This window comes from Bufo bufo, chromosome 5 (genome assembly GCF_905171765.1).
Source record: "Bufo bufo chromosome 5, aBufBuf1.1, whole genome shotgun sequence".
Lineage (NCBI taxonomy): Eukaryota > Metazoa > Chordata > Amphibia > Anura > Bufonidae > Bufo > Bufo bufo.
Genome location: NC_053393.1, coordinates 511,121,438 through 511,135,163, shown reverse-complemented (window position 1 = coordinate 511,135,163; position 13,726 = coordinate 511,121,438). Strand labels below are relative to the sequence as shown.

Genomic DNA, 13,726 nt, shown 5'->3' with positions numbered 1-13,726 from the left:
CGTCCGTATTTACGTTCCGCAAAATAATAGAACATATCCTATTATTGTCTGTTCTATTAGGAGCCAGCTGTTCCGTTCCGCAAAATATGGAATGCACACGGACGTCATCTGCATTTTTTGTGGATCCGTTTTTTGCAGACCGCAAAATACATACGGTCGTGTGCATGAGGCCTTAAACAAATCCCTTTGAAGATATTCTCAATTTTATTAAGGGAGAATTATTAAAGCTAGGGAAGTGAACCAGATACTTCTAGCAACCAATGTTGTAGCCCCCTAAAAGTTATTGTGTAAAAAGTAAAAAAAAGATTAAAAAATATATATATATATATATATATATATATAAAAAATACTAATCACCCCCCTTTCTCAATTTTACATCTAAAAATAAATAAACATCAAAAAATAAACAGGTATCACTACTTCCAAAAATGTCTGAACTATTAAAATATAAAAACTTTTTTCCTGTGTGGTGTACGCCGTAACAGAAAAAAATTAGAACCACGATTCACCATTTTTATCCATCAAAAATGGTACCAATAAAAACTGCAGTTCGTTCCACATAAAACAGACTCTCATACTGCTCTGTAGATGGAAATATAAAAATGTTATGGCGTCTCAGAAAATGACAATGCAAAGAAAATTTAGAATTTCCTTTTTTTAAATTTTTTTTTTTTTTTTTTAAAGGTAGCAAAACAAAATAAAAACTATGCAAATTTGGTATGGCCGTAATTGTATGGACCTGCAGAATAAGGACATCATGTCATTTTTAGCACAAAGAACGCGGTCAATATCAAAACTCCCAAAACCTTGGCAGGATTGTGGATTTGTTTCAATTTCACCCCACAAAGAATTGTGTTCCCTTTTTTTCAATGCAAGACATGGTAAATTAAATGGTGCCATTAAAAGTACAACGTGTCCTGCAAAAAACGGAAAATTCAAAAAGTTCGAATATGGGGAGGAAAAAACGAAAATGGAAAAACTAAAATAGGTTTCGTCTCGAAGGGGTTAAGATGGAGAATATTAGTTTAGAAGGAGAGAAAAAAAGAGCAGGATAAATGGAGAAAAATATATTTTTCTATGATAAGATAAACTGTATGGACCAAAGTATTGGGACACCTACTTATTACACCTCCAAGAGCTCTTATCACATCCCATTTTAAATCTATAGGCATTAATATGGTTCTTCCTTTGCATCTAAGACAGCTTCCACTCTTCTAGGAAGGATTTCTACAGGATCTTGGAGGGTGTCTGTGGGAATCTTCGCCCAGAAGAGCATTTGTGAGGTCAGACACTGATGTTGGAGGAGAGGACCCGGCTTGCAATCTCCTTTCTAGTGCATCCCAAGGGTGTTTGATGTTTCGAATGACACTTGAAAAGATGGTACATTTAAAGTGGTTTTCTGGGATTTAACTACTGATGACCTATCCTCAGAATAGGTCATCAGTATCTGATCGGCGAGGGTCAGACACCCGGGACCCCCGCCGATCAGCTGTTTGAGAAGGCATCGGTGCTCCTGTGAGCTCCACAGCCTTCTCTGTGCTTACTACGCACAGCGCCGTACATTGTATAGCGGCTGTGCTTGGTATTGCGCTCAGCCCCATTCGCTCCAATGGGTTTAAACCAGATTAGAGGTTCCACAAAAAAAAAACAAGAGCTATCCATTTTATAGCGGGGTGGGGTAGCTGTAGGTTTTCTTACGAGGGAAACCTTTTTTCAGGGCTGGGAATTACTGTCCTAGACACAAATCAATAATTTTATTTATGATTTTAATTTGGACGTGCAGCGACCACAGCTGTATTGTCAGCGGAGACATTCTCTGTAGTTCATCTAAATTCAGTAACTTAGTTTAAAACAATATTGCAAACAATATATCTTACAAGCAGCATGTCTTTTTTCTTGCTTTGTAGAGGTCGGGTGGAACCTTTCTCATCCAGTTGTGTCAATGTGGTATTAATGAATCTGTCCAGAAATGTGTGATTTATGGACACTAATTCTTATTGTAACCCAAATTTGTCACTGGAAGGAAAACATTTCATGTGTATATTTATGCTTTCCCATATATATCTGCATTTCTGTGTGTCCTTTGTTACACAGTTGTGTTGATGGGTCTCCCCTAATAAATGACAGAGGGGAACAATATGTTTTAGATGCCACAGTTTTTAAATACACTTACGTCCTGTTTACCGTCTGCCATTTGTTTTTGTGTCGTTTATGTCAAATCTGTGTTGAAGTATGTGCGTAGTTTAGGAATAAATTCACAGGCAGCGTACATCTGTAGAGAGCTGTGCTTATGTGAATTTACAATCTACTGTATAAGGGCTCATGCACATGAACGTTGTTGTTTTGCATCTGTTGTTCCGCATTTGAGTTTTTTTTCCTCTGATTTAAGTCCTCTTCCGTTACGTTATTGCACAAAACATATCCGTATGGTTTCCGTATTTGATCCCTTTTTTTCAGATCGGAAACGGAAACAGTAACTTATTCATCACCAAAAACATGAGCAGTATGGGCTGGGCATAGCATTTCTACAGTATGGATCCACAAAATGCGTATGAAACACGGATGACATACGGATGTGTTCCGTGTGCGTTCTGTATTTTTTGCGGACCCATTGACTTGAATGGGGCCTCGGACCGTAATTTGCGGACAATAATAGGACATGCACTACCTTTTTGCGGAACGGAAATACGGAAACGGAGTCAGACAACCACTTTAAATAGAACGGTCAACTTGGAATAAAACTGTGATATGTGGCCTTCTGAACATAGAATTGAATGTAAATGTGAATCCTCAATCCTTTTAGCAAAATAAAGAGTAAAGTAAAGAAAGAAGAAGAAAAGATGAAAGAAGAAGATGAGATTCCCCCAGCGATGATTCAACCGGAGCCTGTTCCTCAGATAACTCAATGGTTCCCACCATTTGACCAAGAATTGGCTGACTATATCTCAGAAGTAACCAGTACAATCCTTCCTCTCCTTCATCCCCGGGAGCAGGTCGTTGCTCTGGCACAGTAAGTAAATATCATGTCTAATGAGCCTTGTCATCGAAAAACAGTCCAAAATCTGAAGGACTATAACAGATGGCGGCCATAAACAAAAAGATATATTCCCAGTATAAAAAATCTTCCATTACTACTTCAGTTCAGGAACACTAATAATATACATATACTGTACATAACAAACAAGTGTGAAACAACTGAAAATATGTCATATTCTAGGTTCTTCAAAGTAGCCACCTTTTGCTTTGATTACTGCTTTGCACACTCTTGGCATTCTCTTGATGAGCTTCAAGAGGTAGTCCCCTGAAATGGTCTTCCAACAGTCTTGAAGGAGTTCCCAGAGATGCTTAGCACTTGTTGGCCCTTTTGCCTTCACTCTGCGGTCCAGCTCACCCCAAACCATCTCGATTGGGTTCAGGTCCGGTGACTGTGGAGGCCAGGTCATCTGGCGCAGCACCCCATCACTCTCCTTCATGGTCAAATAGCCCTTACTTTCAAAGTTTTCCAAATTTTTCAGCTGACTGACTGACCTTCATTTCTTAAAGTAATGATGGCCACTTGTTTTTCTTTACTTAGCTGCTTTTTTCTTGCCATAATACAAATTCTAACAGTCTATTCAGTAGGACTATCAGCTGTGTATCCACCTGACTTCTCCTCAACACAACTGATGGTCCCAACCCCATTTATAAGGCAAGAAATCCCACTTATTAAACCTGACAGGGCACACCTGTGAAGTGAAAACCATTTCAGGGGACTACCTCTTGAAGCCCTATTAAAGAGAATGCCAAGAGTGTGCAAAGCAGGAATCAAAGCAAAAGGTGGCTACTTTGAAGAACCTAGAATATGACATATTTTCAGTTGTTTCACACTTGTTTGTTATGTATATAATTCCACATGTGTTAATTCATAGTTTTGATGCCTTCAGTGTGAATCTACAATTTTCATAGTCATGAAAATAAAGAAAACTCTTTGAATGAGAAGGTGTGTCCAAACTTTTGGTCTGTACTGTATAAATAAATTCATATTTCTTTCCAAAGGTGGAATGATCACAGCAGGGATTAGTATTACATTTTTATATAAACCTGTGTTTGATAGTTGTTAAAGGCAACCTGTCGGCACCAAAATGGCCCCTAAACTGCCCGCAGTACCATACAGCAGAGGCCATTTGGTTTTTTATGATGTTTGTCTAAGTTATCTGATGGGCATGATCACTTTAAGACAACTGTTATTCCTCTGTATGCAAATGAGGACCTTGGAGTCAAGGGGGCAGCGGCTTTCACACATGAAGTCAAGCTTGTCACACCTACTTCCCACCCATTCACATTGATGGGCTTTTTCCTTCTTGCACGATACCTCCTTGAGATCTCACGTAAGCACGCCAGGGAACATTCTCATATGGCACATACGACGCATGCACAAAATCTCAAGAAGGAATCGCGCTTGAAGGAAATGAAAAAGTCCATCAATCGAATGCAAAAGGCGGGAACGAGACGTGACAAGCTTGACAATCACATCATTCGAAATCAGATGACATCAGCTGTAGGGTACTGCCGGCAGTTAAGGGGCCTTTTTGGTGCTAACAGATTCCCCTTAAAAGCTGACATTATGGAAGAATTGGTTGTCTCATGAAAACAACCTCGATCCAAAGCACTTATTCGTATAAATAGATGTCATTAAGAGAAGTCCCCTGCTCAGTACACCCCTGTATAAACTATACAACAGCGCCCAGATTCAGCGTTTCATTAACTTTCTCTACATCATAAATGCCATTTGCTTAAAGGGGTTATCCCATGAATAATGTAAAAAATTACCATGGTTATGGATCATGTGATGGACCATGTGATGAGCGAAGTGAAGTCATCAAAGGTCCTTTTCCTCACAGATGAAGACAGAAGAGATGCCGGCTGCGCGAACAAGTGGATTAATATATTTTTTTTAACCCCTCCAGCCCTATTGTACTATACATTCTGTATTCAGAATGCTATTATTTTCCCTTATAACCATGTTATAAGAGAAAAATAATAATGATCAGGTCCCCATCCCGATCGTCTCCTAGCAACCGTGCGTGAAAATCGCACCGCATCCGCACTTGTTTGCGGATGCTTGCGATTTTCGCGCAGCCCCATTCACTTCTATGGGGCCTGCGTTGCGTGATAAACGCACACTATAGAACATGCCGCGATTTTCACGCAACGCACAAGTGATGCGTGAAAATCACCGCTCATGTGCACAGCCCCATAGAAATGAATGGGTCCGGATTTAGTGCGGGTGCAATGCGTTCACCAAATCCGTTTTCACGGATGCTTACAGGGAGACCCTGAAAAGAGCTAAAAGCTGTTTTTTGACGGATGTGAAAAACGGATGACATACGGAAGCAAAAAAATGGAATGCAGTCGGAGACAACCCTGATTCTACACAGATGGTAAATCATCCGTGTTTAGCAAATGGGACACAGACATGTTTTACATTGCGGGTCTGAATGCTCTAATGGCAGCTCGAGGATCCACGATTCATAACTTTCCACGGTTCATTAGACACTACTGACCCAGAAGCAGTGACTATGGGGGTTATAGCAGGTTTTATTAGACATGTCATCTGCCGTAAGGATGCAGAAGAACTAACGTGTATGCTGCTGCCGTGGAAATCTCTTCATTTTGTAGGTTAAGCATTAATGCTCTGCATTATACAACATGTCGAACTTAAGCCTAACCCCATACTGATAAATATCTTTTTCCTACTTAAGTACATAATCATTATATTTGCTTAATTTCTAAAGACTTCAGACTAAAATTGATTTCATTTTAAGCTTTTATGCTGGGCTGTTAATCTTACACAAAACGCAGTTTAGCAGACAAGATGCGTAAATGGCTGCATACATTACCATTTCAATTTATTTAATGATCTGAGCGTAAATTGCAGCAATCACTCAACGGCCGTTTGAAAAAAATCGACTTTTTGTTTTTGGATGGTACTTGAGAAATGTCACAAAAAATGGGAAAATTGATGGATATACTTACATCTCGTAAAGGTTCGTTGCCGAAAAGATGGGTGGACCTATTGCCAAGGATCGACTGCATGAATTCAGCTGGGAGCTTCATGTCAGTGGGCTTAAGTATGAGCTGAAGTGCAATGTAATACCTATTGGAAGAATTAAGAAAGGAATATTCTATCATCGAGCGTTGCTTTACAAGGTAAGTGTACGAACGTGTACAGTCTGTACTACACGATATATAGATATCTGCACTGCTGGAGACTGCAGGTCGGATGCACATGATTCTATTACAGCTCCAAACAACCTTTAGCTGGTGATTATAGACCTCTACGGGGGAGTACTTTACCCCATTTTGCCTCTAGTAACCTAAGGAGGCACATACAGGTATTAATGTCAATTCTTACAGTAAAAAGTAGTGCTACATTCCACTGGATACTGATATCACTGATACTCGGTCAAAATACTGAAGTATTCTCCTATAGAATATAGGAGAATACTTAGGACTGGTGCCTTGCAGCACTGGGGTCCTGGGTTTGAATTTGATCGAGGATGACATCTGCTTGTGTGGGTTTTCTCAGTTTCCTCCTACACTCCCAAAACATACTGATAGGGAACCTAAGGGGTCACTTAGGGTGCATTCACATCACCGTTTAGCTTTCCGTTCTTCTGATCCATCAGAAGAAGAGAGAGAGAGAAAAAAATGGATCTTGTTGCATCAGCTGTCCTCTGTTTGATCCATTTCCATCTGAGATCCGTTCTGCATGCAGTACTTTTTTTTTCCATCTAAGGGCACTTTCACACTTGCGGCAGAGGATTCCGGCAATACAGACACAAACTGATGGCATTTGTCAGACGGATCCGGATGCGGATCCGTCTGACAAATGCATTGAAATACCGGATACATCTCTCCGGTGTCATCTGGAAAAACGGATCCGGTATTAACTTCTTTTGCATTTTTAAAGGTCTGCGCATGCCGGATCCGGATGCCGGATCCGTTTTGCCAGACCACTTAATGCCGGATCCGGCACTAATACACTTAAATGTAAATTAATGCCGGATCCGGCATTCCGGCAAGTGCTCAGTATTTTCATTCTTCATTCAGAATGCATTAGGGTAAAACTGATCAGTTTTTTTTTCTGGTATTAAGCTCCTGTGACGGGACTCAATACCGGAAAACAAAAACACTAGTGTGAAAGTGCCCTAAAAAAAAAAAACGGATCTCAGACAGAAATGGCTCAAACGGATGACAACTGATGCAACAGGATCCTGTTTTTTTTCTCTCTCTCTCTCAGAAGAACGGAAAGCTAAACGGCGATGTGAATGCACCCTTATAAAGAAGTCTACGCCAGTTTTTGGGTAAACAAAAAGTTGCAAGACACAGTTTTGCAGCTTTTTAGATGCTTGTGCGACAAAATTGTGTCGCATGGGCATTTTTATGTCATCCCCACCACCTGAGAGTGGCAGGGACAGGGGCCAAAACATCATCCTCTGCAGATTTACTGTATTTTATGCCTGGGAACAGCCGTAAAAGAGAAGGGAAAAATACTCCATTTAGAGGCTGGAGTAGTTTTAACTTGAGGTGCATGGACTGCTAGAGGTGCGACTAAATTTATGAAGAGGCCTGTGCCTCGTCATAAATTAGGCGCTTCCTCCAGCAACGCAGGGGCTATCAAAGACTGGTGTAAAAAGCTGGGCTTTGATAAATGTCGCCCTTGGATTGTGAGCTCCATTGCGAACAATGAGTGATGGTAATGTCTGTAAAGCCAGTGGAGTATGTCAGCTCTACAGTGCATTTTATAATGTTGCAGCCTTGAGCTAAAATAACAAAAAAAATAAAAAAGTTTTTCCCCATCAGTCTGCACTCAGTACCTCATAATGAGAAAATGAAAACATAATGTTATAAATATCTGCTAATTTATTGAAAAGAAAAACTAGAATCTTGCATTGACATAAGTATTCAGACCCTTTACTCAGGACTGTTAAGCTCTGTGAGGTTGGATGGGGACCGTCAATGGACTCAAGGACGTTCACAGAGTTGTCCCTAATCCACTCCTGTGTTGTCTTGGTTGTGTGCTTAGGGTCATTGTCTTGTTGGAAGGTGAACCTTTAGCCCAGTCTGGATCAGGTTTTCCTTAAGAATATCTCTGTACTTTGCTCCATTCAGCTTTTCCTTAACTCTGACCAGTCTCCCTTTCCCAGCCGCTGAAAACCGCCACCAAGCTGCCACCACCATGCTTCACTGTAGGAATGGTATTAAGCAGCTGATGAGCAGTGCCTGGTTTCCACCAAATATGACGCTTAGGCCCCCTTCACACAGGCGTCGCGGGTGAGGGCCGGATGCGTTCAGGGTGCATTGCGGGAAACCCACGCGAGTAGGTACACAATTGAAGTCAGTTTTGTCTGCGATTGCATTCCGATGTTCAGTTTTTTCCACGCAAGAGCAATGCTTTTTGCACGCGCATGAGAAAAAACTGAATGTGGTACCCAGACCCGAACCCGGACTTCTTGACTGAAGTTTGGGTTTGGTGTTCTGTAGATTTTTGTATTTTCCATTATAACATGGTTATAATGGAAAATAATAGCATTCTGAATACAGAATGCTAAGTATAATGTCAATTAAGGGTTTGAAAATAATAAAAACATAACTCACCTCATCTTCTTGTTCGCGCAGCCAGGATCGTCTTCTTTCAGGACCTGCAAAAGGACCTTTGATGACGTAATCGCGCTCACTACGTGGTGAGCGTGGTGACGTCAGCGCAGGTCTTGCTGGATGAAGATAGAAGGATCTTCTATCTTCATTCAGCAGGACCTGCGCTGACGTCACCACGTGGTGAGCGCGATTACGTTACCAAAGGTCCTTTTCAGGTCCTGAAAGAACAAGAAAGAAGACGATGCCGGCTGCGTGACCAAGTGGATGAGGTGAGTTAATTTTTTTTATTTTTTAACCCCTCAATGCACATTTTACCAAGCATTTTGTATTAAGAATGCTATTATTTTTCCTTATGACAATGTTATAAGGGAAAATAATACAGTGAATACACTTTTATGGGGTCCGGGGTTGCTCATCCCTATCATCTCCTAGCAACCCCGCGTGAAAATCGCACCGCATTCGCACTTGCTTGCAGATGCTTGCGTTTTTAACGCAGCCCTATTCATTACTATGGGGCCTGCGTTGCGTGAAAAACGCAGAATATAGAACATGCTGCCATTTTCACGCAACGCACAAGTGATGCGTGAAAATCACCGCTCATCTGCACAGCCCCATTGAAGTGAATGGGTCCGGATTCAGTGCGGGTGCAATGCATTCACCTCACGCATTGCACCCGCGCGGGAAAACTCGCCCGTGTGAAAGGGGCCTTAGAGTTAAAGCCAAAAAGTTCAATCTTAGTTTCATCAGACCAGAAATTCTTGTCTCTCACAGTCGGAGAGTCCTTTAAGTGACCACCTCTCTTTTACTTGGTGGCAGCCAGCTCTAGGAAGAGTCTTGGTTGTTACAGACTTCTTCCATTTAAGAATTGCGGAGGCCACTGTGCTCTTGGGAACTTTCAGTGGAGCAGAACTTTTTTTGTACCTTTCTCCAGATCTGTGCTCCACACAATCCTGTCTCTAAACTTTCCTTCTCATGGCTTGGGTTTTGCTCTGATATGCATTGTCGACTATACCTTATATTAATATGGTTATGTTTTTTCCAACTCATGTCCAATGAACTGAATTTGCAAACATTTCTGAAATTCTCTTTTCACTTTCTGATTATGGGGTATTGAATGCAAATAGTTGGGAAAACTTATTTTATTTTAGCACAAGGCTGCAAAGTAACAAAATGTGAAAAAGTGAATGGGCCTGAAGATTTTCCAAAAGCACTGTATATAAGTGGTACACTGAGAGCCTATGGTTCTATGGATCAACTTTCTATAAAATTGTGTATGGTTTTTTAGAGAATAGAAGAATGAAATTTGAGCAGGTTAAGGTTCTTTAAGGAAGTAAACTATAATATGGGTGACAGATGAATATGTAATACATGTAATGTCTAAGATCAATGCTTCGTTTCCAGTATCTAAAGTTATGCCAACATTTTTCCATTCCTAGGCTATAGCTGACAGACTTGGCATTGGCTGTTCTCTAACACGAGGAGATTATGGCCGAGCGTGGAATGAAGTGAAGTTACTCAGTGACTCCATTCATGCAGGAACAAAGGCTCCACCAGAGACTTATATTGTAGACCTCATGTATCAGCCGGGTCACTTGATGAAACCTGGAAGTGTGGAGACAGATCACTATCAACAGCTCTAGTACATGTGCATTCTGCTATATTTATTTAAGGGGTATTGCCATCTGAACATTTATGTTATATCCACAGGATGCCCTGATCTATGGGAAATCCCAAAATAGCAGAGTAAGGGTACTTCCCATAGAAGTGGAGAGAGCCACGCATGTGCTGCCATCTCTCTTATCGACTCGTGGCCATGAGTCAATGACCCGTCCTCGAGGTGGATGTAGCTCCCAGAGGTGGGTCTCATATCCTGTGGATAGGCCATAAATGTCTAGATGGAAATATATTTCTTTTGCTTGCTATACGCTTGGTGAAATAAATGTTTATATATTCTAGCACTGTGGTGGTACGTCTCTAAATTTTCGCAGACAATAATTTTTAAGGTTTTGGGTTGTTTAACTCTTTCATCACCATGGATCTGTTGACGTGACCAGTATAAAATATCTCAGGACATTTGTCATCAGAAAATGACCTATTGTTTAAATCACGTTTTTATGTTAAAAATATTTTTCAAGCATTGTTGGTGATTTTGGTGATATTTAATATGCCATGTCAATATCTATATTTGCTCTGTGCAAATCACTTTCCTGCAGTTATCTGCTTATCATTACATGCAGGATTAGGGTGACAGATATCAACACTGTGTATAGATAACACAGGATCTACTCAATTTATCAAGAAGTGCACGCCTCTTAATACATTTGGCGCTTCTTGTGCTTTCTGTTCACCACAAACTGAAATCTATAAAGAGCACCAGCGCTTGTGCATGCAAATGAGCCAGTCCTCAAGACTATCCATAAGCGGCATCCACCGCTGTCAGCTAAACAATGACCTAAAAATGAGTAACCGAGTTTAGCATAAGTTGATAGTGATGCTACTTACTATTGCTGCCAGTCTCGATCACCTGATGTTGACTGCAGCGCTGCTGTCCTCAAGTTCAACTGTTGGCTGCAGTGAAACTTCGTGTCAGCCCTTACAATATCCTTATGTCAGTCCTTACGATACCACTCGGAGCACCAGCCGGTGGCTCGATTCCCTGTTGTGGTAATGCAACCCTGGCTGCTTTGAGTGACATCACTGCAACTACAGCTGGCAGAGAAGAACAAACATTTCTGAGGAGAGGCGCCCTCCTTCGTCAGTGTTGACGCCCCACAAATTACTCAACTTTCACACTCTGCTGTTGCTTCTGCAAAAATGATGTATGTGTGTCACACACAGCTTTTTGTCGCGGTTTTTTGAGCCAAAGCCAAAAGTGAATCCAGCAGGAAGGAGAAGCAGAAGTCCTTCTTATATATTTCTCACTCCTTTTCAACCCACTTCTGGCTTTGGCTAAATAAAAACTGCCATTAAAAAGCTGCGTGTGACACCATCCTGAAGATGTGTCAGATTTCTTGTACATTTTTCACAGATTTTCACTGCAAGTTACCCCACTTTTAGGGCATGTGAACATAGTTTTATGATGCTGAAAATTTAGGAGCAGAATCTGCATCAAAATGTCTGGGAGACTCCCGGATAATGGGGCCATCTACCAGACTCCTGGAATAGCTGGCAAATCTCTTGGACTCAGGAAAACAACCTTCCTTGAACTTTAAAGATAACTGGTGTTGGGATTCTGTGCCATCAGACTAAGCCTCAGTGCCCAAACATGCATTGAGGGGACAGGTCGCCATGCATGGTCTTGCAAAGGTGCTAGCCAAAAACGTTCTAGTGGCACGCTTCATACTCTGCTATCTCCTGCAGCGCGCTCGTCAACAGTTGGCCAAATGTTCATGCTCCCTGCCCTAGTATGGTATAGCAGATGGATAAGTCCTGTGTAATGTATCCCTGGGTTAACTGAATAGGAGTAAACTTGGTGCCCCCCCCCAACACGCACACAAACATGACTCCTCACAATATAAGACATTTGACCTACAAACTTCAGGTGTACTTGCAGCAAACCAGGAGGAGGATGAGAGAGGAAGTGGCTCTGACTGTCACAATCCCAGTGACAATCCTCACACCATTGCTCCCAAGGGCCGTGCAGTGACAGGAGGGCGCACCCTTTCTTTCCCAGGGGACATCCTGGTTCTGGGGGTCCTGGCTGATGGTAGTTGGGGTGCCCCTTATGTTAGGTGTTTAGATGAGTGAAAGGCAGGGCCTTTGCAGTGCAATGGTCAGCGTATGATGTGGGAGTCAAAAAACCAGGCCAGACATAGGATCACCAACATCTCTAACCAGATCTCTAACATCAGTGATTTATTTGTGCATGTTCACAGAATCATTTATATAATGGACGGAGAGTCTTACCTATATATTAGTATTCACAGGATGACAAGTACAACAAAGTCTGACCTCCATCTAATGAACTGATCAACAGCGTTATGAATAGAACCTAAATGCATCACCTTACAGTATAGGCTACTTTCACATATGAGTTAAAGTTCAACGTATTTGACACAGTGGGATACTGCTGTTCACTGCCTTTGCCCATTGACTAGAATGGGACCCAGCGGGAATCCGGACAGTTTCCAGCATTAGTGCCGGGATTTAGCCGGACAAAAACTGGTGCTTGCACTCATGTTGGAAACTAGCTGGATCCCCACAGGGTCTCATTATAGTCAATCACGTTCTCAGGCTTTGTTTGCTAGGTAAACAAAGAAAAGGCGCACCATAGGGTGAAAACATATATACAATTACACAAGGTACTCCACTTGGAGGCTCACCTTACAGGGTTGTGCAAATAATAGGCACAGCCCTACTGTAGACATATTGGGAGTATATTTAATTCCCAGGAGACGGTCGATATACAGCTACGGATGTAGGTCTCCTAAATGAGTATGCCTGGAAACTCAGAGAAATACTTGCAAATACAGGAACAGTCATCCCTCGATGCAAACTAAACGACCCGTTAGAGATAGGAATAATCTTCAGACGGTTTTATTGCAGAAATACTTCACAACGCGTTTCGGGGAAACACTTCCCCTTCAGGTGAAAAAAGTTGCTTGACATGTGGAACATACAAGCAGTTATATATACACATACACAATCAAAAAGGGCGCCTAAAACAAAGGTCACAAAGGGGTGTAGAGGCGGTCCCAGGGTTCAGGGGCCACCTCAAAATAAAATCCTCAAGATCAGCATAAACCACATCTTATTGAATGAAAGTAGATGTCTACTGGATAATCGAGTCTTATATACCTATTTAGGTATGGTTATTATGATTTTTAATGGATAAAACTTTCTTATTTACAGCCCCTGATGTTCCCGGGGCATTTTTTTTAAACAGCAGGGGTCACATGATCATTATAGTCAATAGCCTACGCATTTATTTACAGTGTGAACAAGTAACACATTTGTAATTATCCACTAGAACTGAGTCAACCAATTCTTATTCTAATTTGTATTGCAGCAGTAATATCCCCTAACCAATTCATCCCTCAAATCTTTACATCTACGGATTGCAACAATAAGGGTTGCACAGCTCATT

General features: G+C 41.4%; 1 protein-coding gene across 1 annotated transcript in view; it reads left to right on the top strand.

Moving 5' to 3' along the window:
- ARMC3 (armadillo repeat containing 3) overlaps positions 1–10,570 on the top strand; it is a 103,686-nt gene extending 93,116 nt beyond the window's left edge. The window contains exons 16-18 of the mRNA XM_040433023.1: positions 2,804–3,010; positions 6,027–6,189; positions 10,077–10,570. Of these exons, the coding sequence (XP_040288957.1) occupies positions 2,804–3,010; positions 6,027–6,189; positions 10,077–10,280 (574 nt within the window). The 3' untranslated portion in view covers positions 10,281–10,570. The remainder of the gene's footprint in view (positions 1–2,803; positions 3,011–6,026; positions 6,190–10,076) is intronic.
- Positions 10,571–13,726: the final 3,156 nt, after the last annotated feature.